General features: G+C 39.4%; 1 protein-coding gene across 1 annotated transcript in view; it reads right to left on the reverse strand.

Moving 5' to 3' along the window:
* The window catches only part of RRP41 (3'-5'-exoribonuclease family protein), a 274,779-nt gene extending 253,901 nt beyond the window's left edge, over positions 1–20,878 (reverse strand). Inside the window, exons 1-4 of the mRNA XM_089433108.1 lie at positions 20,701–20,878; positions 20,263–20,362; positions 20,115–20,161; positions 19,909–19,969 (exon numbers count right to left, since the gene is read on the reverse strand). Of these exons, the coding sequence (XP_089289234.1) occupies positions 19,909–19,969; positions 20,115–20,161; positions 20,263–20,316 (162 nt within the window). The 5' untranslated portion in view covers positions 20,317–20,362; positions 20,701–20,878. The remainder of the gene's footprint in view (positions 1–19,908; positions 19,970–20,114; positions 20,162–20,262; positions 20,363–20,700) is intronic.
* Positions 20,879–25,031: the final 4,153 nt, after the last annotated feature.

The following is a 25,031-nucleotide window of genomic DNA, read 5'->3' on the forward strand; positions in this document are numbered from 1 at the left end:
AAGGTAATCACGATGAGACCGGATGCCATCCTCACAAAAGGGGTCCTTTTCTATGTGTGAGAAAATTGCGGAAGAACATATGTAATGATCTCCGAAACTGGCAGCTCAAAGTCGAGGTCCAATCATTGATGACCTAATCTTTGCAAACCCAATCACCATGCATTGGCAACGTTTAGATCCAGATCAACGTATCCACAGTGCACACCAGGCTTACAAAACAATCACATCAATCATCAAGGACTCCCTTGATTATGTGATCTGGGCTGCACTCAAACAATTACCAGCACTTCAGAACTGCCTTAATCAGCCTCAGAGACTCGACCTCAGATTTTGTGCAAATATAGCCACAAAATGCCTCGGAAAATACTCCCAAAACTTTCAATTGACTTCGAAAAGGACCGAAATATGTCACAGTAGAGGTTTTTGGCAACAACGAATAAGGTTATAGGAAGTCGCAGAGAACTGTGCCAAAAGAGGCCGAAATTAGGCCTTAGAAGATATGCTTGAAGGTCCAAAACTTAGTGAAGAGATGATCCATAGATAAGCCTGCTTAGATGACTCCACAAGCTGAGCAAAAAAACTATTAACCAAAGTATATAATTCAAGCCCAAACAGATTCACAAAACTTGACCTACTGCTTCAGGACAGTCATGGGTTAGGGCATAGAAATCCAACGAAGAAGTCATAGAAGATGTATAACAATTTGCCTCAGAAAAAATCATCATTTTCTCCTGATGTTCATGACTATGCTAGGCCTCAGAACTTAGAGAAGAAAATCACAAATGATAGTGTTTAATTCATGACCTTTGAAAAGGATCTGAACCACTATTTATAGTGATGAAGGGGGGGCTTGTAGTGGAGCCGACCTATTCAAAGGAAGGAGGGAAGCCAACCCTCCAAAAATTTAAAATTGGAATTCAAATTTTGGAGCCAAAATAATATACCTTAGGAGGCCAACTTAAATTCCAAAAATTATATTAATTTCTCCTTGTCAAGGGCTCTCTTGCAAGCGAACTTAACTAGGATAGGCCCAACAAAATTTAATTTAATTTCCTTGAATATAAAACCCACTAATAAAGCAATCAGCAAGCTGCTCGTAGCATTTCCTTTGGGGCTGCTTTACCACAAAATGGGGCTCCAACTTTAACGAGGCATGTCTCCTCAACCATGAGGAATTATGGAGTGTGTCACCTACTATTAGAATCAGTACAATGAGGACAGTCCAACGATAATGGACTTGCTAGCCAATTCACTGATCTTCTCATTCAGAATCTTCAACAAAGGTGGGGTATCATGAGCACACCGCATGAGCTCTTCAATTTCCCAGGGCCTCCTGACCAATGGAGCTTCCAATCAATTCTTCCTTAGACAAATATTAAAAGCTTTCAAAACTTGATGTTGGTATCAATCACAACACCATTCAACATATATATAACGGAATTATTATAATATTTATAAAATTTAAAATAATAATAATAATAATAATATATTATTATCCAAAGCACCTTGCCAATGGAAGGTCATGAGGTCGATTCTCCTCAACACTCCTAAGGTTAGGCTTTGCCAATGAGTCAACAAGAAGTGATCCCTTCGCGTGGATCTGCCCAGATAGTTTCAGTGAACCACACATAAAAATAAAAAAATAAAAATAATAATAATATAATCATATAAAGTTAAAAGAGGGCTACTTTTAAGTCCAAGGCAATTAAAAAAAACACACTTCAAGTGAAGGAGAAAAGAGGAAAAGCACCAAGCAAAAAGTTGCAATATTGAAGTTATAACTTATAAAGTAAGCAAATATCAAGTTACATATTGGAGAAGTGGGTCTCTCATATGAAGAATATATAAACTCCTTGGTCAAAGTATCGTTTGACGAAATTATCAACAAATACAAAATGGAGTCAATCACTAAAGAAAAAAGAATGGATTATAGTCCGGAAATGAAAGAAGATTTTCCTATAATGGTCTTTCAATCACAAATCACAAATTATTTATATTAAAAAGGAGTATCCAAGGGAAAAAGACTAATATCATCATCAACACAAATGGCAAGGAAAATTGAATCAATATTAATTTGGCAAATCAGCTATCAATTCCAGAGCCAAATATAGGTGAAAGAAAAGATTTTTTTGGCAAGAAAAGAGTATGAAATTAATGATTTGCAAGTGACAAATGATCATTATGAAGTATAATTTAGTGTCGTACTCGTAACTATGTATGAAAAAGAAATCGACATAATTTTCGGTTTACCTTGGTTCGAAGAACTGGGTACTTTCAAATTAAACACAGAGAAGAAGTTTTTAACTTTTCTTGATAAAAAGAAGGTGACACTTCAAGGCATTACAATGAAGTCCAATTCGATAGTACCTTCATCCAAGGATCAGAACGATATATCAAAGGTAATCAATTAGCACATTCAACAGTCAATATCCAAGACACAACAAGAATTTAATGAAGTTACTATAGATAAAAATGAAGAAATTTCTCACTTAAGAGATCATAGTCAAAAACTTCTTGCACAGGGCAAGAAGTCTAAGGCTACAAAGCAAAACTTAGATCAAGAAGAGGAATGTCTTAAGAAGAAATTATACAAGAGTCTATCAGAAAATGAATAAGAAAATTCACACTAAAAAAACCTTAATGAAAGGTTATTAGAACAAATCAAATGTTTAAAAGATGAGAAGCTTCAATGTCAAAAAAAGGTTGACTCAAAAAATGAAGAACTCTTATGTCTCAAAATCATAATCAATATCTACTCACTCAAATTAAGAAACTTAAAAATGATAAGAAATAGTTGGAAACCAAATTATAAGAACTTATGACAATATCGAAGTCTTTAGACAAAGCAACACAACTTTAAGAAAAGGGAACAAACATTGATCCAGATAATATCACAATTCAAAAAGATCCCAATCCAATTGAATTGAAGACATACTCAGAGGTTACAGTTCAAACAATGGAAATTTCAAGTGAAGATCTAACAATTAGCCAATAACTTCCATGCATAGAGGAAATCGGATACCTCAAGTAAATCAAGAAATAGCCATAAACGGGATAACGAGAAATCAGATCACATGAACTCCTTATCGACACTCAAATTATAAAAGCAAACATCTCAACCAATCTACAAACACATGTCACTCAAACCAGAAACAAGTGACGTATGTTCCAAAGAATATCAATGTCACCATAATTCAATCTTATGTTGATAATTCATCCCAGGTATCCAATAACCACAATGTTCCATAGAAGTTTGATTTAGGATGATTAGACTGTGTCACGGTGCAACGATTATGTACCACACTCAGAAGTTCATATCATCTTGTATCGTCGAAAATGTCAGTTCTAAGAATTGAGAGAGAAGAAAAGGCATTATGAGACAGAAAAAGATATCAAGCATTGCCACCAATAGGCTTTGAAGACAAATCTTTTCTGAAGGAAAAAGAAATGTTACGAACATGATATATAATTCATAATTAATAAATAATAAGCATATTGAAGAGACATGTCCTAAAGGACATGATATTCCTGGAGAGGCACCCTGCCTAGTATATAAGCAGGGCCCTCATTTGTAGCATATCATATCATATCTTTTCTACATTCTGTTGGAATTTCTAAGTCTAACTGTTAGAAACATTTCATGTATTTTACTGATTTATTCCTACCTACTTATTATGTTAATTAACAAGTTATTTACCATGTAAATACTAGAAATAAATACAAGTACATGCTCAACACATTACAGATCATCAACTGAAGGAAACAAAACAAGAACACAAGTGACACTGTTGTTTTTGGACCAATGTCCCCGGGAAAACCCAATGCAAGAAAACCGGTGCAGCTATCTGAGGTTTTGATTTATTAAGCAGTTTCATAATACAATCTAGGTGCCAAATCCAGCTCACCCAACAGAGAAAAATCTCAGAAGTAGTACCTCACTACTCAGAAGCAGTTATTCCGGCTGAAACCCGGATAAACACTTTGACAGCTCCACAACTCTAATCTGCCCCACGAAACCCCAATGTCAGCGTCTAGGGACTGCGTCAGCTCTCTCTGGCTTAGCGTTAGCCCAGCGTCACTCTAGCTTGGCCTGCGTCAGCCTCTGGAGGCACTGCGTTAGTCCTTTGGCCCTCTGCGTCACTCACGCTGGCGCTCTGAGGCACTGCGCAGCTCCTAGCTGCCTCTGTGTGAACCCTTGGCTACTTTTGTGTCCCTCTCTCCGGCTACTGCACTGATCCTTCCAGTGCTATCTCTGCCTCTCTGCTTCTGTATTCACTGCCCCTCAGCTGCAACTCTGATCACTCTCTCAGCATTCTCAACAAACCCTGCCCCAGAAAGTCGAAATCTTGATCCCTTGGTGTGTTCTCCAAGTGACCCTCAAGCCTCCTCTTATACTTTTCTCATTGACAAATCAACGGTTGAGATTAAGTCCCTAATCAATGGCTAAGATTAGATTTGCTTGATCCATGACTTTTGGACCATTCTAACACAATTTTATATTAATTCACATTAATATTTTATTTTCCCTAAGTTTAGACTTAGGGACTCCATTAAAAATATTAATCATTTTAATAACTGCCACACTGTTTAGAATTTGCCCAAACCCTTTCTGGGTATTGGAGATCTCATGTGCCTTAGCCTCTCCACCAATTTTCGTGGCTAGAGCACATCCGATGCTACCCCAAATCAACATAATTAATAAATAATAAACATATTGAAGAGACGTGTCCTAAAGGACATGATATTCCTGGAGAGGCACCCTGCCTTATATATAAGCAAGGCCCTCACTTGTAGCATATTATATCATATCTTTTGTACATTCATCATTTTACATATAAACATTATTTGTCCTATAATGGATATTCACATATTCCAGATATTTTGAATATTCCATTGAGTACGAACTTTGTCTTTGCTCTGATACCAATGTAAAGAACAAAGTTCGTGCTCAGTAGAATATTCAGAATCTCTTGAATATGTGAATATCCATCATAGGACAAGTAATATTTATATATAAAATGTTGAATGTACAAAAGATATGATATGATATGTTACAAATACGGCCCCTACTTATATACTAGGCAACGTGCCTCTTCACAAATAGTCATGTCTTTTCGAACATGTGTCTTCAATATGCTAATTATTTATTAATTATTAAATATATATTATGTTTATAATAGTATCCTCCACCCCAATTCTGAAGCAATAGATATGACCACCTTGATAGACGCATACCTGGTGATAGGTGCAAAAGTCTCCTCTTAATCTAATCTCTCCTTTTGCAAGAACCCTCTCACCATGAACCTCGCCTTATACTTCTCGACACTTGCCATCAACTGCATGTTTGATCTTGTAGATCCATTGACAAGCGACCATTGACTTCCCCCCAAGCCTCGAGAGTCGGTACTATCTCCCAAACATCGTTCCTCATGATGGAATAATTATACTCTTCCATCACGGCATCCCTCCAGAACTTGTTGGTCTATTGACTCCTCAAAGGTAGAATTCTCAGACTCACTGATGTTGCTCATTAAGGCCATATAACTAGAGAATCTAGCAGGTGGTCTACTTTCCTTGAAGGTCCTACTAGGAGCCTCCACATGCTTCTCAACATCCCTCATGGTTTACTCGGCCCTTCTCAGTCTCCCCATGATAGAACTCAAAGGAACATCTCGCTCTTCCTCTTTATCAGAAGAATACGACCCTGTTGTCGGTGTTGTTGTTCCCAGATCAACCTTCGGAACCTCTTGCTCTTGATCCCCTACCATTGTTGAATCTAACTCATGTGACCTTCTAAAGGCCCTACCCTCCTCAAATCTAACATCCCACCTAATCATTATTTTCCTCTGCCCTGGAATGTAAACCCTATAGGACTTTGCAGTCTCACCGTATCCAACAAAAATGCCCTTCTATGATGAGGGCACCAGCTTAATCCTCTTCTTTGAAGGAGTATGGGCATAAACTAAACTACGGAAGATACGAAGATGACTCGCTTCTAGTCTCACTCCTGTAAAAGCCTCCTTAGGAGTCTTGTCCTACACTACCTTGTGAGGACTTCTATTTTGCAAATATACAATTGTGTTACGCACCTTTGCCTATAAGAACATAGGCAACTCCTAATCATGGATCATGGCTTTCGCTGCTCCAACTATAGTCATGCTCTTCCTCTTTGCCACTCCATTTTGTTGTGGATTGTATGGCACTATCAGTTCTTTCTTTAATCCTGCCTCCCTGCAGAGATTCTTGAACTAATTGGAGTTGCACTTGCCCCTATTCTCTGATCTAAGGAATTTAATCTTCTTTCCAATCTAGTTCTCCACAAGAGCATTAAACTCTTGGAACTAACTGAAGACTTCATCCTTGGCCTCCAAGAAGTAAATTCATGTCCTCCAAGAATAGTCATCCATAAATGTCACACAAGAACTAAACCTAGGTACAGACTCCACTAACTAGGACCACAAACATCGAAATGAACCAAATCCAAAACTCCTTTGAACCTTCTCTAACTATTAGAAAATGTTGCCATGGCATGCTTGCTAAAAGCACATCCATTGCACACACCATATTTCTCTACACTAAACTCCGAAAGACCAATGACCATCTCCCATAACAGTGATAAAGCCCTAAAGTGTATATGCCCCATCCTCATGTGCCATAACTCACTTAAGTTGTCACTACTATGTACAAGGGCTTGTACTGGTTGTCCTCTCAACAAGTATAAATTACCCTCTTTACCTCCAATTATTTGCCTCACGCTAGGGTCAAATCCCTTCGACCTGACAAGTACCTGTCCTCCTATAAAGTTGACCTCATACCCTTTATCTTCCATGGTTGAAATGAGAGTAAGTTCTTTTCAAGTCCTAGTACATAGAACAATTCATTCACCTCCAGAGTCCATAGAACTCCTAGAATCCAAATGGAACTATATGTTGCCCACGCACTCTACTACACGTTTGGCATTCACACCAAGCTCCACATGTAGATTCTTGTGCTCCTTTGCCATAATGGTGAATAAGTCACAAGATACCATAATGTGATGGGAAGTTCCATTGTCCACAAACCACACCCCCATGTGTCATGGTGCTTGAAAGACAAGACACCAATGTAAATTCCTTCTTGAGCTTCTCGGCTAGCTCATCCATCTATGTTGATGCAACTATTGATGTCTTCCCTTCTTGTTCGGGCATTGTCCTACATAACGACCATACTATTACTTATAACATGCAAAGCACTTAACTTTGCTCATGTCATTCCTTTTCTCTCCTTGTGAAGATGATCCTGCACCCTAATTTTGCTTGGCTTTACCCTTGCCCTTCTTTGCTTGCCTATCAAGAGCAAGATTCTCCTCATCTCCACCTCTACGTTGTCCACCAAACATCGAATTCTCCCAAATTTCCTTTTGAGTTAAGTCAACCCACAACTTGTTCCAATCAGAAAGCTTGTCTCCAACAAGGATACCTATTACAAAGGTAGCTCATTACTTGGAAGTTGGTACAACCACTCAAGACTAACTTAACAAGTTCCATCTCATCCACAACTTCCCCAACAGCTGATAGTTCATCACGAACCTCCTGAATTCTTGGGAAGTATGACGCAAAGTTCCAGATCTATTCATTTAATATTCCTTAGCTCTTCTCTTAGCACCATCTTTCTATTTTTGTTGTCACTTTGGTACAACTTTATTAAGGTTATCCATGTTCAATGAGCTATTTGCTTCCTTGTGATGTGAGAGATTAGTTGATCCTTCACGGCGTGCAATGTGATCCTTCTAGCCTTCAGATATTTCATATTGTGTTTGGCTACTTATGTAGGATCCGAAGGAACTTGGATCCCTTTATCAACAAATTCCTACAAGGTATTGCCCATCAAAACTAGGGCGATCTTCTCCTTCCATGGACTGAAATTTGCGGCCCCTTCCAACTTGTCTTCAAATCTCAGACTTGATGATGCCATCTTTACCAGATCAATTTCAGCCACAAAACCTTTGATAAGTTAGTTGGAAAAAATGTGTTAGTGTTTATAACTTTGTCCACTAATCTTTCCCTCACAGAACTTGTTCTTGCTCTAATACCATGTTAATTTTTAAGTCAAGCTGCAGATTTACTGTCTTATGCAATTATTTTACCCTCAAAATTTTTCTCTATGCAATAAATTAATTTCTGGAAACTACAAACAAAAAATACTTTTGCAACTTTAACTCAGCAATTTGCAGTGGAATTTAGAACAGAAAATTAATCAGAAAAATCAAACAAGACAACAATAAAAATTAACCTTCCAACTTCTCATCATTTAATTTTCCAGAGAAATCATGGACCACCTAACCAAGGAAAATAACCCTCAAATTTACAAAGAAATTACAGCAAAACCTACAGTATATTCTTCCAACAAAATCAACAACCCACTCTGTTAGGCCCCTATACTACTAGTGTAACCCCTTATTGTTATTAGTATAACCCACTTATTATTGTTATTATTGTGCCCTTACATTATTATTGTTATGTAGGCTTTGATTGTATTGGGACCACTTAGACTCCTATATATAGAAAGGAGGTATTTTCATTTGTATTAACATTTGGTATCAGCCTCTTCGAGGAGGTTGCCCCCTCGAAGAGGCTGAATTCTAAGGCATTGATCTTTCTTTTCTATCTTTTCTTGAGCTGGTTTCATAACACACTCAACCTCCACAAGCCCCTATGCATTCACACATGTGGGCTCAGCTTGCTCAAAAAACCTTTTCAGCTCACATGCAGCCTCCTTGCTGTGGAAAAATCACTAGTTGTCTCAAATGTGTGGGTCCCTACTATTTTTTTCAACTACAAAAATTCTCTTGCTATCTTTTTCCTTCTTTTTCAACCCCTATGAATATCTCACAAAATCCGCAATATTACTCTTGCAAATTATTCAAAAAATCTCTTTCTGATTTATCTCTCACTTGTGTTGTGTCTTTATCCTCTCCCTTAGGCTGTTTTTCTAATTCACCATAGGCCAGATCCCTAATCTCCAAGGCGATTGAGGGCTAGGATTAAATCTTAGCTTTCTTTAAAGTTTAATCAACAGTGGAGATTAAAGGAATCAATGAAAAAGAGATTATCGGTAGGGAAGGATTTTGGAGCTCCCGCGCGACCGCTGACTGGTCTCTGCGTCCTCTAGGCCCCTGCCTGGCAGCCCCGCTGCTAGGTCTTCTCTGCGCCCCCCCTGGGCTTCCCTCCGCCTGCCGCTTTCCCTCGGGCCTCCTCTCGTTCTCTTCCCGGATCGACTGCGCTCTGGCTCTCTTTCGCTCCAATGGCTGGGACTGACCCATCGTCCCCAGAACTGGAAGACTATGAGAAACTGTTCGCATCTCTTATCCCTGAGAACGCATCAACAAGAATCCGTCCATCTGCGACAAAGTTCGTCAAGAAACTTGATGAAATCCCTGAAGTATCTCTTCCTCCTACCCTCCCGAGGAAGGCAGCAATCGCTTTAGCTGAAAGAGGCCTCGTAGGCCAGTTCACTGGCCTCTGGCCTTCGCCCAGAGCAGTCCAAAAATGGGTGGAACGCAACTGGAATGCGATAATACAAGGAAAAATAGCCATCAGATTCTGTGGAAGGGGCTTCTACACCTTTCTGTTCGAATCAAAAGAGGACAGGAACCTTATCTTTAGAAACGGGCCCTATTTCATGGACTCACGAGGCCTCTACCTGAACAGATGGTCTCCCGACTTCGATCCGGAAATGGACATTCCAAATGTTGTCCCGGTTTGGGTCCGCCTACCCCATCTGCCGCTCCACTGCTGGGGAGACGAATCAGTAAAGGCTATTGGGAACGCAGTCGGTAAATACATTGACAGATCTGAGCCAAAGGAGAACATGCACGCCTGTGCAAGGATTTGCGTTGAAGTCGACCTCGGGAAAGGCCTGCCGGAAGCCATCAAGATCAATGGACACACATCCAACAGCTAGACTACGAGCAGCTGCCCTTCAAATGCAAGGTATGTCACGAATATGGACATTTCGCAAATAGGTGTAGCAAGTTAAAATTAAATGAGGCTAATGGAAATGCTGAAACCTCTGAAGGCTCTTGGGAGCAAGTAAAAAAGAAAAAATCTACCCCCTCTCAAGGTCCTAGCGCCAAGCCTCCCCCGGAATCCCCTATTGCTCCTCCTCCCCCCCCCTCCAGTTCAGCCCCTCCCTTCCCCTCATCCTCCAACCCTTTTGAATCCCTGTCAGTGGAAGATCCCATATCCCCCCCCCCCTCATCTCCCCGAGACACTGCCCTAGCAGTCATCCCCTCCCCCTCGCTGCCCCCATCCTCTCCCCCCCCAACCATTGAGCGAATCCTCACCAGAAACAAACTTAAAGAAGCTAGCCTCTCCTCTGACCCTCCGAGAAAAGCAGGCAGGAAGTCAAACAAGGAAATCAGAGATGAAACAGCAGCGAAAGAAATGGCCACTGGAACTCAGCAACCAATGGACACATACCTAGACAAACAAAAAGGAAATGGGGAAAAGACAAAGGAGAGGAGCGGGACTCACTCAAAAATTGGTAAATGATGATATTGGTCTCTTGGAATTGCAGGGGGATGGGTTCCTCCCTAAAAGCAAACGCAGTCCGAGATATAATCAACCAAGAGCAACCAGACCTCCTCCTTATCCAGAAGACCAAAATATCTGAACAAGACTTCCAAAACCATATCAAAAGATACAAAAGCTTTACAGGTACAGCAATAGGCGCAGCAGGTGCCTCAGGAGGTATAGGAACTTTATGGAATAAGAACAAATGGGACCTCACCAATCAACATTCTTGCAATTGGTGGGTAAGAACAGACCTTAAAAACAAAGTCTCAAAAGAAGAATACATTGTCTATAACATCTACGCCCTGAACCACTACAGGGACAAAGCTCTTTGCTGGGATTCAATAACTTCAGATTTGCAGGCCGCTCAAGATAAGAACATTTTCTTGGGTGGAGACCTGAATCTAATAAGGAATGTTGAGGAAAAACTAGGCGGGAACTTCCTTGCGGACCCTTCAAGAGACTCGCTGGAAGCAATAATCCAAACTCACAACCTTATTGACATCCCTCCCCACAACGAAAAATTTACTTGGAGCAACAAAAGAATTGGCATCCACAACATTAAAGAGAGACTTGACAGAATCCTTATACATGAAAGAATTGTAGCAGGCTTTTCCTCAATCAAAAACAAAATCATCCACGCCTCTGCCTCAGACCATAAGCCCGTGGTCATGACTTTGGACAAGGGAAGAAATCTGGGGCCTCTCCCCTTCAAATACAACAAAGCCTGGGACTCTAAAGATGACTTCCGCACTCTTATAAAAGATCAGTGGGCTAAGGAAGTCACTGGCTCGCCCCACTACATTTGGGAAACAAAATTAAAGTCTCTAAGAACAGCTATAAAACAGTGGGCAAGAACAAACGCAACAATGGAAAATAAAAATAGAGCAGATCTTCATAAGCAGTTGGACAAGTGGAACCAGGAAAAAGAGAACATCCAATACACAAAGGAAGACCAAATCCAAGAAAACGAAATGTACAGGGAACTTTACAGGCAAAATAGAATAGAGGAAGAAGAACAACGGCAGAAATCAAGGTGTCTCTGGCTTAGAGCTGGAGATAAAAACACTTCCTTCTTCCATAACAGCATAAAGCTCAGACGGGTCGGAAACCAAATCGACAAAATTTTGACAGAGGGGAATGAGATCAGCCACCAAGAGGGAATCAAAGAGGCAGCGCACAGACATTTTAAAGCTCTATTATCAGTAGTTCCTCAGACCTCGGACAGCACGGATTTCCTTAGACCTGTCGAGAGTAAAATCTCTGATTTGCAAAATAGAGAATTGGACCAGGATGTCTCAGAGGAGGAGATCAGGTTGGCGATCTTCAGCATGCAGCTGGATAAGGCCCCGGGACCCGATGGTTTCGCTGTCGCCTTCTACAGAAATCATTGGGACATAATAAAAAAAGACTTTGTAAGGATGGTAAAAAATGTTTTCAAAAAATTCAAGATGGGGGAAATACCAAATCCTCTCACCTCGCCCTCATCCCCAAGGACCTTAATCCCCTCTCCTTCGACTGTTTTAGGCCTATTTCTCTATGCAATGTCTCTTACAAGATAGTCACTAAAATCCTAGCCAACAGGCTTAAAAAGCTTCTTCCCTATCTCATTTCAGAGAATCAAGGCAGATTTGTCCCCCATAGACAAATCACGGACAACGTCATTTTGATACAAGAAGCAATTCACAGTAGCATCAACAGAAAAGAAAGAGGCATGATCATCAAATTAGACATGGCAAATGCCTTTGACAGGGTTGACCATCACTTCCTGACAGAAGTCCTCAGAAAATTCGGGATCTCCAACAAATTCATAAGCATCATCATGGAGTGCATCTCTAACCCCTAGACCGCCCCCCTGATCAATGGTCGACCAAGCAGCTACTTTAAAAGCTCTAGGGGCCTGAGGCAAGGCTGCCCCCTCTCTCCATTTTTGTTCATCATAATGGCGAAAACCTTGAGCATCCACTTGGAAAAACTCCGCAAGCAAAAGGAGATCACAGGGATCAGTATAGAGAGAGGGACCAAAGAAATCAATCATTCGCTCTTTGCGGATGACACCCTTTTAATCGGGGGAGCCTCAAGTCTGATGGCAAAAAGATTCAAGAAAATTCAGGACTCATTCCTGGCAGCCTCAGGGGGAAAGCTAAACAATAAAAAATGTAAGATATACACCTGGAATGTCTCTCCTCAAATCATGCAAAGAATCTCTTCGATACTGGACATTCCAGTGCAAAGAAATTGGAGCTATTTCTCATATTTGGGTCTACCCTTAGCAAAAGAAACAGTCAAGTCCGAAATTTGGGTAAAGCATATAGAAAAAATGAGAGGACTTCTCCAAAGCTGGGGGTTGTCTTGGCTAAATTTGGCTGGCAGAACTACCCTCATCAAGGCTATCCTTTCTGCCCTCCCCATCTATCAATATGCAATAACCTTGGCTCCCGCCAGCACCCACAAGCATATGGAACTAATTATGAGAAGCTTCCTCTGGCAGGGAGGGAAGCAAGATTCAAAAAAATTCAGCCTTGTCAGATGGGACCAAGTTACCCTTCCATTCGAAAAAGGGGGCCTAGCCATCAAAATCCCAAGTCTCTCCAATAGAGCTATGGGATTCAAACTGATATGGAGAATGCTTATAGGAAAAGGCTCCTGGTGGGTGGAGGTTTTGAAAAGAAAGTATCTCAACGGTCCAAATTCTAATGTCCTCTCTGAATCAATTGTTGAAAGACTATGCACTCCTGTATGAAAGCTCATCAAAAAAGTCCTCCCTCAATTCAAAAACCACATCTCAAAAGTGCCTGGCAATGGTAAGGAAACAAATATCTGGTCAGACAGAATCATGGGAGCAAAGCCAAGAAATCTACTCCAGAACTTCAGACCCCTGCAAACTTGGATGGAAGCAAAAAATTTGATATCTCTATATGACATTTCCCTTTGGGACCATAATAGTTGGCTTGATTGGAAGGGCCTCCCTCTCCTAAATGATCTCAAGGATCTTTGGACCGACCTTAAGACCTCTCTCTCAGGATCTGCCCCCACAAACAAAGTGGCTGATGACAAATACATATGGGACCCCAGCGGAAGAAACTTCACAGTTAAAGAGGGGTACAAATTTCTTCAGGCAAACACAGCAACAGGTAAATGGAACCTCTGTACAGCAGTGTGAAAATCAGAGTGCTTGCCAAAGATCAAGTTCTTTAACTGGACCCTTCTCAAAGGCAAGATTCTCACAGCTGAGAATCTTAAAAAAAGAGGTATACTTGGCCCTTCAATCTGCTGCCTTTGCCGTGCAGAGGAGGAAAGCAGCTAACACCTCTTTTTCGACTGTCCCTATGCCCAAAGTTGTTGGAATCAGCTAATCAGTCCTCTGAAAATAGGAGAGACCTTTGACCAACTTCCCTCTCTATACAAAAATTGGGAGAAATGCTACCCTTATCCTAAGAAAAACAAGGCCCCTATCCTTCGCCGTGGAAATGCATCCCCTCAACGATCAGCTGGCAAATCTGGCTCACCCGGAACCATTGTATCTTCAACAACCAGAAGCCAAACCCAGCCCGCACCTTGGCAAAAACTATGGCTCTTATCTCTGATACAATAAGCGCCAACTCTATCTCTCAACCAGATCGATCCAGTTGACACAAAGATGAGAACGATTGGTTCAACAAATTCTGTCTCAGTTACGACAACAACAAGCAACCCCACTCCAAAGCAGACAAGAGAAGGAACAACTGGAAACTTAGAGGCACCAAGGAGGACATAAGTCAATGGCTTCTAGCTCAAAATCGAATCACTATCCAGTTTGATGGATCCTCCAAAAATAATCCGGGGAAAGCTGGGGCAGGGGGAGTTATAAAAGATCAGTATGGCAAAGCTCTTTTAACATATGAATAGGGTCTGGGTCAAATGTCAAACAACATGGCCGAGGCTTACAGCCTCCTCTTAGGCACAACCATTCTGAAACAGATGAGAATCCAGAACCCAATCATCCTGGGAGACTCGGCAATAGTAATCGCAGCTATGGCTACAGGGGGAGAGTTCAAAAAAGCGGCTCTCAGCAATCTAAAACTAAGGATCATGGACAACATCAGTCATTTGGGGGACACCACCTTCAAGCACGTCTTGAGGGACAATAATACAGAAGCTGATACATTCGCCACTAGGGCAACCAACAGACCCATCGGACAAGTCAGAGAAAATGACACCACCTATGACAAGCCAATCCCGTAGCTCGATCCTCCATTCTCCAAACTCTCTGAATATTGGTCACCTCGGTAATCATTCTATTCTTCCTGCTCTCTACCCGAAGCTTGTCAAGCCACCCGCAGCCTTCATCCTCTCTGACACCGACCCCCTCCTCACCTTGAATGATGCAAATGAAATCTCTGTTGCCAATATGAACAGGTACGGGCTCAAGATATCTCAGAACCCCCGTGACATCCCCAAGCAGGAGTTAGGCGCTTGTCGCATCAAAATCCTCATTGACTGCAACAAAAATCCAAGGCCTGATCTCAAGACCAGCCAAATCCTTGTGTATCAATCAACAGACCCGGTCGATCAACCTCTCCTTCTGCTTTATATGCGCCAGAGAACCTCTCTCTTCGCTCAGCCCAGAGCTACAGCTCCTCTAGTGCAAAAGCGCAAAGGATCGACTTATCTCAGAAAGTTTCCGAAGCTCTTCAATTTCAGAGGTTGCATTACGACCAGCGTTGACAGGAGGCTGCCTTCAACCGTTTACAGTGGTAAATATTGTGATCTTAAGTTCTTGTTATATTTTCATTCTAACCAGAGCTCTGTTTGCTTGAATCAGCGCCCTCTCCCTTCAGTGTTCTCCTGCCTTCTGGTCTCATCTGCCCCGCTGCTCTTCATTCCTCTTTCCATTTCCCTCATCGCTGCTCTCGATCCCTCTCAAACCTGCGTCCTCTGCCAGTTCTCTCCTTCATCTTTTCCCCTTCCACCCTCTTCCTTCTGCTCCCCCTGTTTCTTCCCTCTGCATCATCTTCTCCAATTTCCCCTCAACAGAGGCTCTGAAATGGCCGAGAATCCAGCAGACCGTGAGCCAGCTGAGAACCCCCTGGAGCGAGTAATCACCAACAGTAGCTGCACTTTATGCAAAGCTCACTGTTTCATGATAGCAAGATTTGTAAAGCACTTCAACGATCTCAAGGAGGAATTCCAAGCGGACAGCAAATCAAAAAGAAAAAAGCTGGAGAAGCAGACAGCGGAGATCGAAGGTCTCAAGGAAAAATGCAACCATATGGAAGAAGCCATCGCCCACATCAAAGCAATAACCCAGAGCATGCAAGCAGAGGCCTCAACAAGGGCCAGTGCAAAAAAGGAACCTCAGCCCGACGATTCTGTCAACCAGCAGCTGTAAATTGATATATGTCTGTAAATTTTGTTTTCTAGCAGGCTTGTTTGTACGGCAATATAGCCGTTATCTTTTTCAAACTACACTCCACAAGTCCACCAACAAGGATCAAGGGTCTGCGTGCCCATTTTGGATCCTCCCCTCTCTGCTCCCTCTATCATATGTAACAGGACTTGTTCCTTGAAGTTTTTATAATACATAAGTAACCGATCGTGTTAAAAAAAAAATCAACAGTGGAGATTAGATCTAAGTCACTTATATAATTAATTATTTATCCTTAGAAAAACATTAGCACAAAGTCTACATTAATCAAATAATTAATCAATGTACTTTTCTTAAGTTAAAACTTAGGATAGATACCATATTACTTGATCCTCTTGAACAACCACCTTAAGAGGACGATTTCTCCTGCATGCAAGGCACCAGTCTATGCCGAAGACCCTCCTAAGCTACAAAAATAAACAGTATTGATAATTGCAACTAATTTGATGAAATTCTTAATACGAATCGGTTTGTTTTCTATCTCAGGAGCAAATCCATAAATTAAGAGTAAATTACAGCCTTCACGGTATGCTAGAAACGAAAGTTCCCTTTCCTTCAAGTTACAGTCACTTGTTCATGTTCACCAGAACGAAAACCCTCACTTGTTCCAAGTGAGGACTGCACCATATTTTCATCACAGAGCTGTTCTTCCGAAGATCCTGAATGGTTCTCAAAGCCGCAAAAGTAGCTCTGTAGATGCAGGTATCTTCTTGAAGTGACAAGGTTTCCTGTGCATTTGCATCATTAGTTTCATCTCTGGACTGTTCAGAAGCATAAACCCCAACTTCATGTAAGCGAATAGAGGGAAAGTTATACTGAATGTTTGCTTCAAATTTGCAAACATGTTTTGAAAATAGTTCAGTGGTGAAGAATGGTTGCTGAAAAATGCTTTGGGTGAATGGCAACTGTAGCAATGCACCCATTCTTTTGTTATATTTCAAATTTTTCACCAAACCTGTAAAATTGAGGGAACTATATTTCTCAAGTAGTACCATCTCCTCATGGATGGCAACAGTGTCACTATGGATCTTCATTGTTCTTCATTGAATTCATATTTTGTTGTGCATGTTCCATTTTGTCTACTACCTTCTTTTAGTTTTTCAATCCTTTCCTTAGGCTCTTCACTAATAATGGCTGCTAAGAAAGTATGCTACAGAAGTCACCTTGGAATCTGCACTATCAAACCTTATTCCTATAACTTGAAATGTGCATGCAAAATCCAGAAACCCCCAAGCACATGCTTTTATACCAAGGTTGCTTGGGAGCGGGAGCGAGGGTGGGGAGTGACATTTTCAAAAGCTCCCAGGTCGGGAGCAAATTTTTATATAATACATATTTTTATATATTTTGATGCATATATGTCAACAAAAGCATGTCGAATGATGAATTAGATATAAAAAGCATAAAAGCATGGATTAAGTCGAATTAAGTCATATAACATCAATCATCTAGAATTATAATCTTCATCAACCACATCCACACATTACAAGTTCTCATTTATATAGCATGTAAGGGCGCACATAACCAAAATAGCATCAAGTGCAATCAATCTCTAAACCGAAAATACATCAACAAATAGCCTCTAGATGGCCTCTAGCTTCCAAAAAGTCGTGTTATAACAAATAGCTACATATCATCAAAAGCATTGCCTATCTTGGGATCTTTGTCATTAATATCAACATATAAGCAATTAACATAAGATAAAAAAAATATAGCATGTCAAGTCAAGGTTTTGTTTGACTGATGGGTACATTTTTAGTAGGGTCATGGTAGAGGAGTTCGACAACCAATGTCGCTAATATCAAGGTACATAGAGGGCTTGGTACTCTTGATTAAATACGAGTCCCATACCCTAGTACATGACAAAATCCAACGGAAACATTGCAATCCCCCCAATCCTGAAATCTTGAAAAATTGATAAGTCTGTTGGATTTTGAGTGAAATCTAAAATTCTACTTTCTCCATATGAAATCCAATGAGGTCAAAACCACTCTCAAACATCCTGAGTCATTTCAAGGAGAATGTCACTTTTACTTCTTAACATTACCGTGAATTGCATATCAGTACTAGGGCCATAGGCTTGAATATTAGGCTGCCCTACTCAAAAACTCTTGCTTCTTTGAAAAAAAATTGAATTTGGAACATCGGTGTGACAAAAAAATTGTGAAAAAACCAGGGAGCAAATTTTTTTTTTGCAGGAGCGCACTCCAGGAGCGATTCGAAAGGGGGGGTTGTTGCTCCCCCGCAACCATGTTTTATACATGTTATGTCAAAGTTGCTGTTATAGGTTCTGGAGAGACTGATGGATGGCATCTTTAGAATGATTTTCCAGAACAGGCAGAAGACCATCATCAGTTTATGAACCAAAAGCCAGAAAATATATTATTGTGTTTAATACCTGTCCCATCTCAGACCCTCTTTAGGACAGAATGTTACCAGAATGTTACCATAATGGATATGTTGGGTCAGCTGCAAGAACTGCTAGTTTAAAGGTATTTCTTGAGAGGCTTTGCTTCTGTTGCTATGCTCAAATAACCAAGGATTCAGATATGACATTTAAGGGCCTATCATACCATGCATATTAAGATCAAATCATAAGGAAAGGAGCATCATAATGAACCAAGGAACATATGAAAGCGACCACCAAGAACACCACATGATCCTAGAAGGAGAACCACAAGCCTCAAGCCAAGAAAATAAGGTGTGTTACCCCCTGCAAATATACCTTTACCACTCATGTCAACATGAGGGGTAACATGAAGCACTCAGAGATAAACTTGGATTTATGCATAATTCTTTCCTCACTAAGACGGAGTGTTGAGAAATATAGCTTGAACAAGATCTTCTGCACAAGTTCAAAGTAAACGGGCTAAAAGTAATTGAAGATATTTCAAAAAGAATGTCTAATTTGTAATCACCTTTAGGGTAAAGTGAAATATCTCATGTTTTTTAGTTGAGTCTAATAAAGCGCACTTAATATATTCATGACTTAGACAAGATTTCATCTCAAGATCAGATTAGGTTTTGGAGATTGGAATTTTGATTGATTAGGGTTTCAGAAAAGAAAAGATAAGACAAGATAAAGAAAACACAAACACAGTTGAACTCTTGAACAGGTTGAGCTAGGAGGTGAGAAACGGCACACAGCAGGAAGAGGTTCAACTTGCAGCTTTTCAACAAGTTGAAAAGGCAGTCATACAGCAGATCCGTACAGAAGGTTCACATATTCATATGGAATCCATGCAGAAGACATGCAGCAGCCATACTGTGAGTTGTGCAAGGCCATAGAGCTGTTGTCCTCCTTTTTGTGCAGGCAATACTTTCTCAGCAGGGTGTGCAACTCAGTTTCAGAGTAATTTTAATAACAATGCAGCTGTTGGTTTTTAGCAGACTGTTGGTTTTAATAAATAGCTTCTCTCTTACCTTTGCACAAAGGAACAAAAAGCTGATTTTGAAAGAGAAATTACCTGTGTTTTTATGAAACTACTTTATGTTTCCACCATTTACAATTCCAGTTATTGTGTGATTGATGCTATGGTCTGAAATTTAATTTCTGCATTAATAAAATTCAGCAATTTGTTTGTTTAATTGAGATCACAAGGACAGCAGCCACATAGGGTTGGTAACATCTGCAATGACAAAATTGTTTCATGATGTGAGATCTACACACTATAAAGTGTAGATTATCACTTCTAGAATCAACCTGAACTGAATTGTTTCATTTGAAGAAGTCACGGGTAAAATATTCTGAAATCTTTACTTGAGGCAATTAGATATTGTTCTGCATATTATATAAAATTGTTGTATGCTTCCCAATTCCCAAATATAGTAATGTATCTCCAGACCTCGATGAAATGTCAAGGTCCAAATGGGCTGGTCAAGAAGTTGAAGGTCCCTGGTAATAAAATTGAGAGAAAAAACTTTAAAAAGTTGAGTGTCGGTATGCACCTCATGAGGTCCGTATACAGCTGCGATGACTTTTGTGTTCCCCATCTCAAAGATAGCAGAGCTTCATTCGCAAGAATTAAATATATTAATTAATTAGGATTCACCTCCATGCAATGAACGGCAACAAAAGATGGTGTGAGGAAGCTAAACTGCACTATAAAGTACTTGAGTCACATAATAATAACTATAAGTATAAATCCACATACCCATCGGCTTTGTCAACAACTCCCAGCTGTGCATGTAGCTGTCGCATCTGCAGAATTTCCATAGCAATGTCACTAACCTACATTTAATATCAAAATCACTTGGCTAACAGACAAAGAATGACATTGAATGACATTAAAGTTTACTTACTTCCAGTGGTCGACGCCCATCCAGACGTAGCCCCTCTGGACTAATGTACTCCATAATGTATGATATGGGAACAGAATCCTCTCCCTCCAAACAAATTATGCTTCCAAAAAATAAAATGATTTTCGTTTCCGAAGTCAGCCGCTATGCTTCTATGAACTCGTGGAATATTCACACAAATGCTTATGGCCCTCTACAACCTAAAACCCCAAAATGTCCCTAAACCCAAACACTGAAGCACATTGCATGATATAGAATCTAGAAATTTGAATAGGCTTCATTCCCATGGTTAATAATATAGACCGATTGCAACAGTAATGTTAGTGATTTTGCTTGCTTTAATCAATGCTGAAAATTGCTAGTAGAACGAATGACGCGGATATTGAGACTGCAAGTGACCACGGAGAAAAGATAAATTTGATTGCAAGCTGGTGAATATACCTGTTCCTCTAGCTATGCAGTCACGATTATTGCTCGATAGCTCGTAAATGAAGCCGCTCGCACTGAAGTGAGACTCCACACCGACCCCGCCGAATGCTCGGGAACTCAGAAATTTAAACGGAATTCACCAGATGGACGCGGACCATATGTACATAGTTTAAATCATTGAAGAAAATAAAACGTCAAAATAGAACTATCCATTTTAATTCCCGATGAGATTTGACAACTTTGGCCTTTTGGTTAATCCAAAATTAAGACCATCTTAATTTTGTTTAATTACTAATAATTATAAATTTTTACTTTTTACTTTTTTAAGGTAAGCAAAATACTTTCATTGATAATTATAATTATTATTAATTATTTTTTAATAATTTGATGATAATTACAACTATTATTTTTTAATTTTATTGTTATATATTTGGCAAATCAAAATATTTACCTAATATAATATAATATCACATAACATAACGTAATCTTACAATATCTCTTTCATATTGGGGTGGAAAGCCTATCTAGAAAAAATATGGAAATATAGTTACGCCAATGGTGAACATTTATAAAATTTCTCTTCTTATATTGGTTGAAAAATCTGCGAATATTGAAATTTTAATTGTTTTAACATTGCATTTTGAACTAATGTCTATGATATCTCTTCTTCTCATTTTATAAGATGTTTGAACATTGAAATTGCTCAGAGAACTTAAATCATCTATTCAAGGTACATTTGCCTTCAAATTTCGGTGGGTGTTGATGGTAAAATGTTAAAAAGTTGAGCATTATTATTATACAGTGTAATATGTGTGTTGTTTTGATATAACACTTATTTGTACAAAGGTACTTAGTTAATAAATTCATGAGTGTCGAGTAGGGATCTAACTAGGAAGTATTAGTGGAAAGCGGGGAGGGACCAAGGGGAGTAGAGGCAAAGCACCAATCTTGAATATTAGTAGTGAACAAACAAAGGAATATAACAATAAGATTAAATTTTATTCAGCGAAATTTATGAAGAGAACAAAATGAAATATAAATTTATAACAAAAACACATAGATACAATGAAACTTGACTTTTATTAATAAATGGAATGTGTTGAAACTACAAAAAAATGGAATCAAACAAACTCACTCGAAATGGTGGTAGTTTATCTATGAGAAAATATGTGATGGCTATACGCATTCGCTAAAGCACATTACAATGAGACCAAAAGGTTTTTTTCAACATAGAGCAACAATGACGAACTCATAAACATCCAAAACCCAATCCTAAGAGATGAAACGCTGAAAGGTTTGTGGGCCCTAATGGGGTTAATTGGTACATTAACTTCTCAATGTCATAACTTTTGCATACAATCTCTATACTTTTGCTTACAATCTCTGTAATGGGTTAATTTTGCTTGGTACATTTGGAATTAAGATGGATCTAGGCTAGTTTAATTATTAATAAATAATAATTATAATTATTTTTTTTGTATTTTTATGTAATTTAATTGGTTATTACAATTATTATTATTTTAATTGTATTTTATTTTTATTGTTATGTTATTTGACCAAGTCAAAATGTTTACATATCATAACATCATATCACATCATATCACATCACATCACATAACCTTATAATATCTCTTCCTAATGGGGCGGAGAGTGCCTCTCGACGCAATAATTGAATCAAAAGTATGGAAATGCAGCTATGCTAATGGTGAACATTTATAAAATCTTTTTTCTTATATCAGTTGAAAAATCTGCGAATATTTATTTTAATTGTTTTAGCGTTGCATTTTGAAATTATTTCTATGATATCTCTTCTTCTCATTTTATAGGGGTGTTTGAACATTGAAATTGCTTAAAGAACTTAAATAATCGATTCAAGGTTCATTTACTTTCAAATTTGATTGTTGTTAATAAAATGTTAAAATAAGTTGACATTATTATTATACAGTGTAATATGTGTGTTGTTTTGATATAACGTTTATTTGTACAAAGTTACTTAGTTAATAGGTTCACAAGTGTCAACTAGGGATCGAACTAGAAGGTTTTAGTGGAAAGAAGGGAGGGACCAAGGGGAGTAGAGGCAAAGCACAAATCTTGAATCCTAGTAGTGATAATACAAAGGAATATAATAGTAAGGTTAAATGGTATTTATCTAGATTTATGAAGGGAATGAAATGAAACAAAAATTATAACGAAAACACAAAGATACAATGAAACTTGACTTCTATTAATAAAGGGAATGTGTTGAAACTATAACAATGTGGAATGAAACAAACTCACTCGAATGGTGGTAGTTTATCTATGAGAAGATATGTGACAGCTATGCGCATTCGCCAAAGCACATTACAATGAGACCAAAAGGCTTTTTTCTTTAACATAGAGCAACAATGACGAAATCCTAAACATCCAAAAACCTAACCCTAGGAGGTGAAATGTCAAAAGGTTTGTGGGCCCTAATGGGGTTAGTTAGTACATCAACTTCTCAGTGTCATAACTTTTGCATATGGTCTTTGTTTAAAACACTTGATGGCCTATTAGAAAGGTTTAACTAAGAAGTACACATTTCGAATACACACAGATTATCACATCAAAAAAACATTGTTTAGGGAATAGGTGGAGAAGTTCAATACCCGAAAAAACTATAATTAAAAAAAAAAAAAAACTGCCAAGATGGAGAATTGTGCTTTGAGCTAATGCAATAGGTGGGTTGCCACCAATATCCACTTGGATCATTCCTCCCTCCTTAGGAAGCAATGGTCTCCATTTCTTTGAGTGCCCTTATCAAATGGGGAAACTTTTGTTGAACTTGGCCCTGGGTGAGCCACTTTCCTTGGTGCAGGAGCTTCCTTGCTTTGAATAACCTGATAAAATTGGCCCTCTATTGGAAAGTACCCTTAACTTGTGTGTATGTGATTTAATCAATGGTTTCTTGTTCCATGCAGTCAAGGTTGAGCTTTGTAAGTGTCAACTACTTTGTTGTTTATGATGTGTCCAATAATAGTGGAAAGTATGGCCAAAGTTGTTCCACATCAAACACTAGGTGTAATCCAAGTAGGAGGGGAATACTTAGCTTAAAAGCATTATTACCCATAGCCTTGGTGATGGTGTAAGGTCCACAGCGAAGTGGGAAAAGCTTCTAATGGGGTCATGTGAGGCACTCTTTCTGCAAATAAAACAAAATCTTGTCCCCCACCTAAAATTTGTGTGGCACTCGGTGTTGATCATGGCGGTGCTTGTACTTAGTATTGCTTTTTTGTAAAATATCATGGACTTGTTGAATCCATTCAATGAATTTGGTGGCTTTGTTGGCCTCAGAGTGAGCATGGGAAGACTTTGCTTGTGTGGACACAAGAGGTAGTGCTACATCAATAGGAGCCAATGGTTGAAATCTCAGGCCCGCCTAGAAAGGGCTATAGAGGGTTCTATTGTATTATGCTAAACATAGGTGAGATTTTCACCAGTTGTGTGTGGATGCTCGAAGTTGTACATATGCAAGATATGCACGATCATATTGTTGATGACCTATGATTGGCCATCAGTTTAGGGGTGGAGGGCAATGGATTTAGTGAGCTCGGTGTCCAATAATGACCGGAGGCTTAGCCAAATGTGCTTAGGAACCTACTATCTCGATTTGATGTGATGGTCTGTGGGTATCGCAAAATATGCACACACCCATTTAAACAAGAGGTTGGCAATGGTCTCCACTACGATATTCTTCTTACAAGTTGTTAGACTGACCATCCTAGAAAATCTATCAACAACCATGAAGATCCAATCGTCGCCCTTGCTTGGTTAAAGGAAGATCAAACATGTAATCTAGCAAGATGGATTCTTAGGGCCTGTCGAGAATAGGCAGAGGGGTGTATAGGCCTTGCTTCTTAATGGTTGGTTTGGAAATGCCATAGGAAGTGCAGGACCCAATATACTTGTTGGCATCCTGTTAAAGCTTCGGCAAATAGAAATACTTTTGTAGAATGGCCATTATCTTATCCATGTCAAAGTTTCCTGCCATTTGATTATAGTGAGCTTCCCAAATCATCTTTACACACTCACTTGAAGGAACAGAGAGATGGCTCAAATGGCATAATGGTTCATCCTGAAAAATAATTCAATGTCGATTATGCATGTGCTCAACTTCTGGTAGGTGGTAGCAAAGCCAAAATCGCTCTCATAGAGTTGGGGCCACCTAAAGGCCACATGTCCACAAGAGATGAGCACCATGGTTAGTGTTGTAACTGGAGGTCGACTAAGGAAGTTAGCAATGCAACTGGTGCTCCATGTCTTATATTTGATATTGAGATGAAACAACTACAAGTATGTGAACCACTTTTGATGGTGGTAATTTT

This window comes from Pinus tabuliformis, chromosome 5_1 (genome assembly GCF_031772625.1).
Source record: "Pinus tabuliformis cultivar Carrire ecotype Pingquan chromosome 5_1, CPIR1, whole genome shotgun sequence".
In the NCBI taxonomy this organism is placed as follows: domain Eukaryota; kingdom Viridiplantae; phylum Streptophyta; class Pinopsida; order Pinales; family Pinaceae; genus Pinus; species Pinus tabuliformis.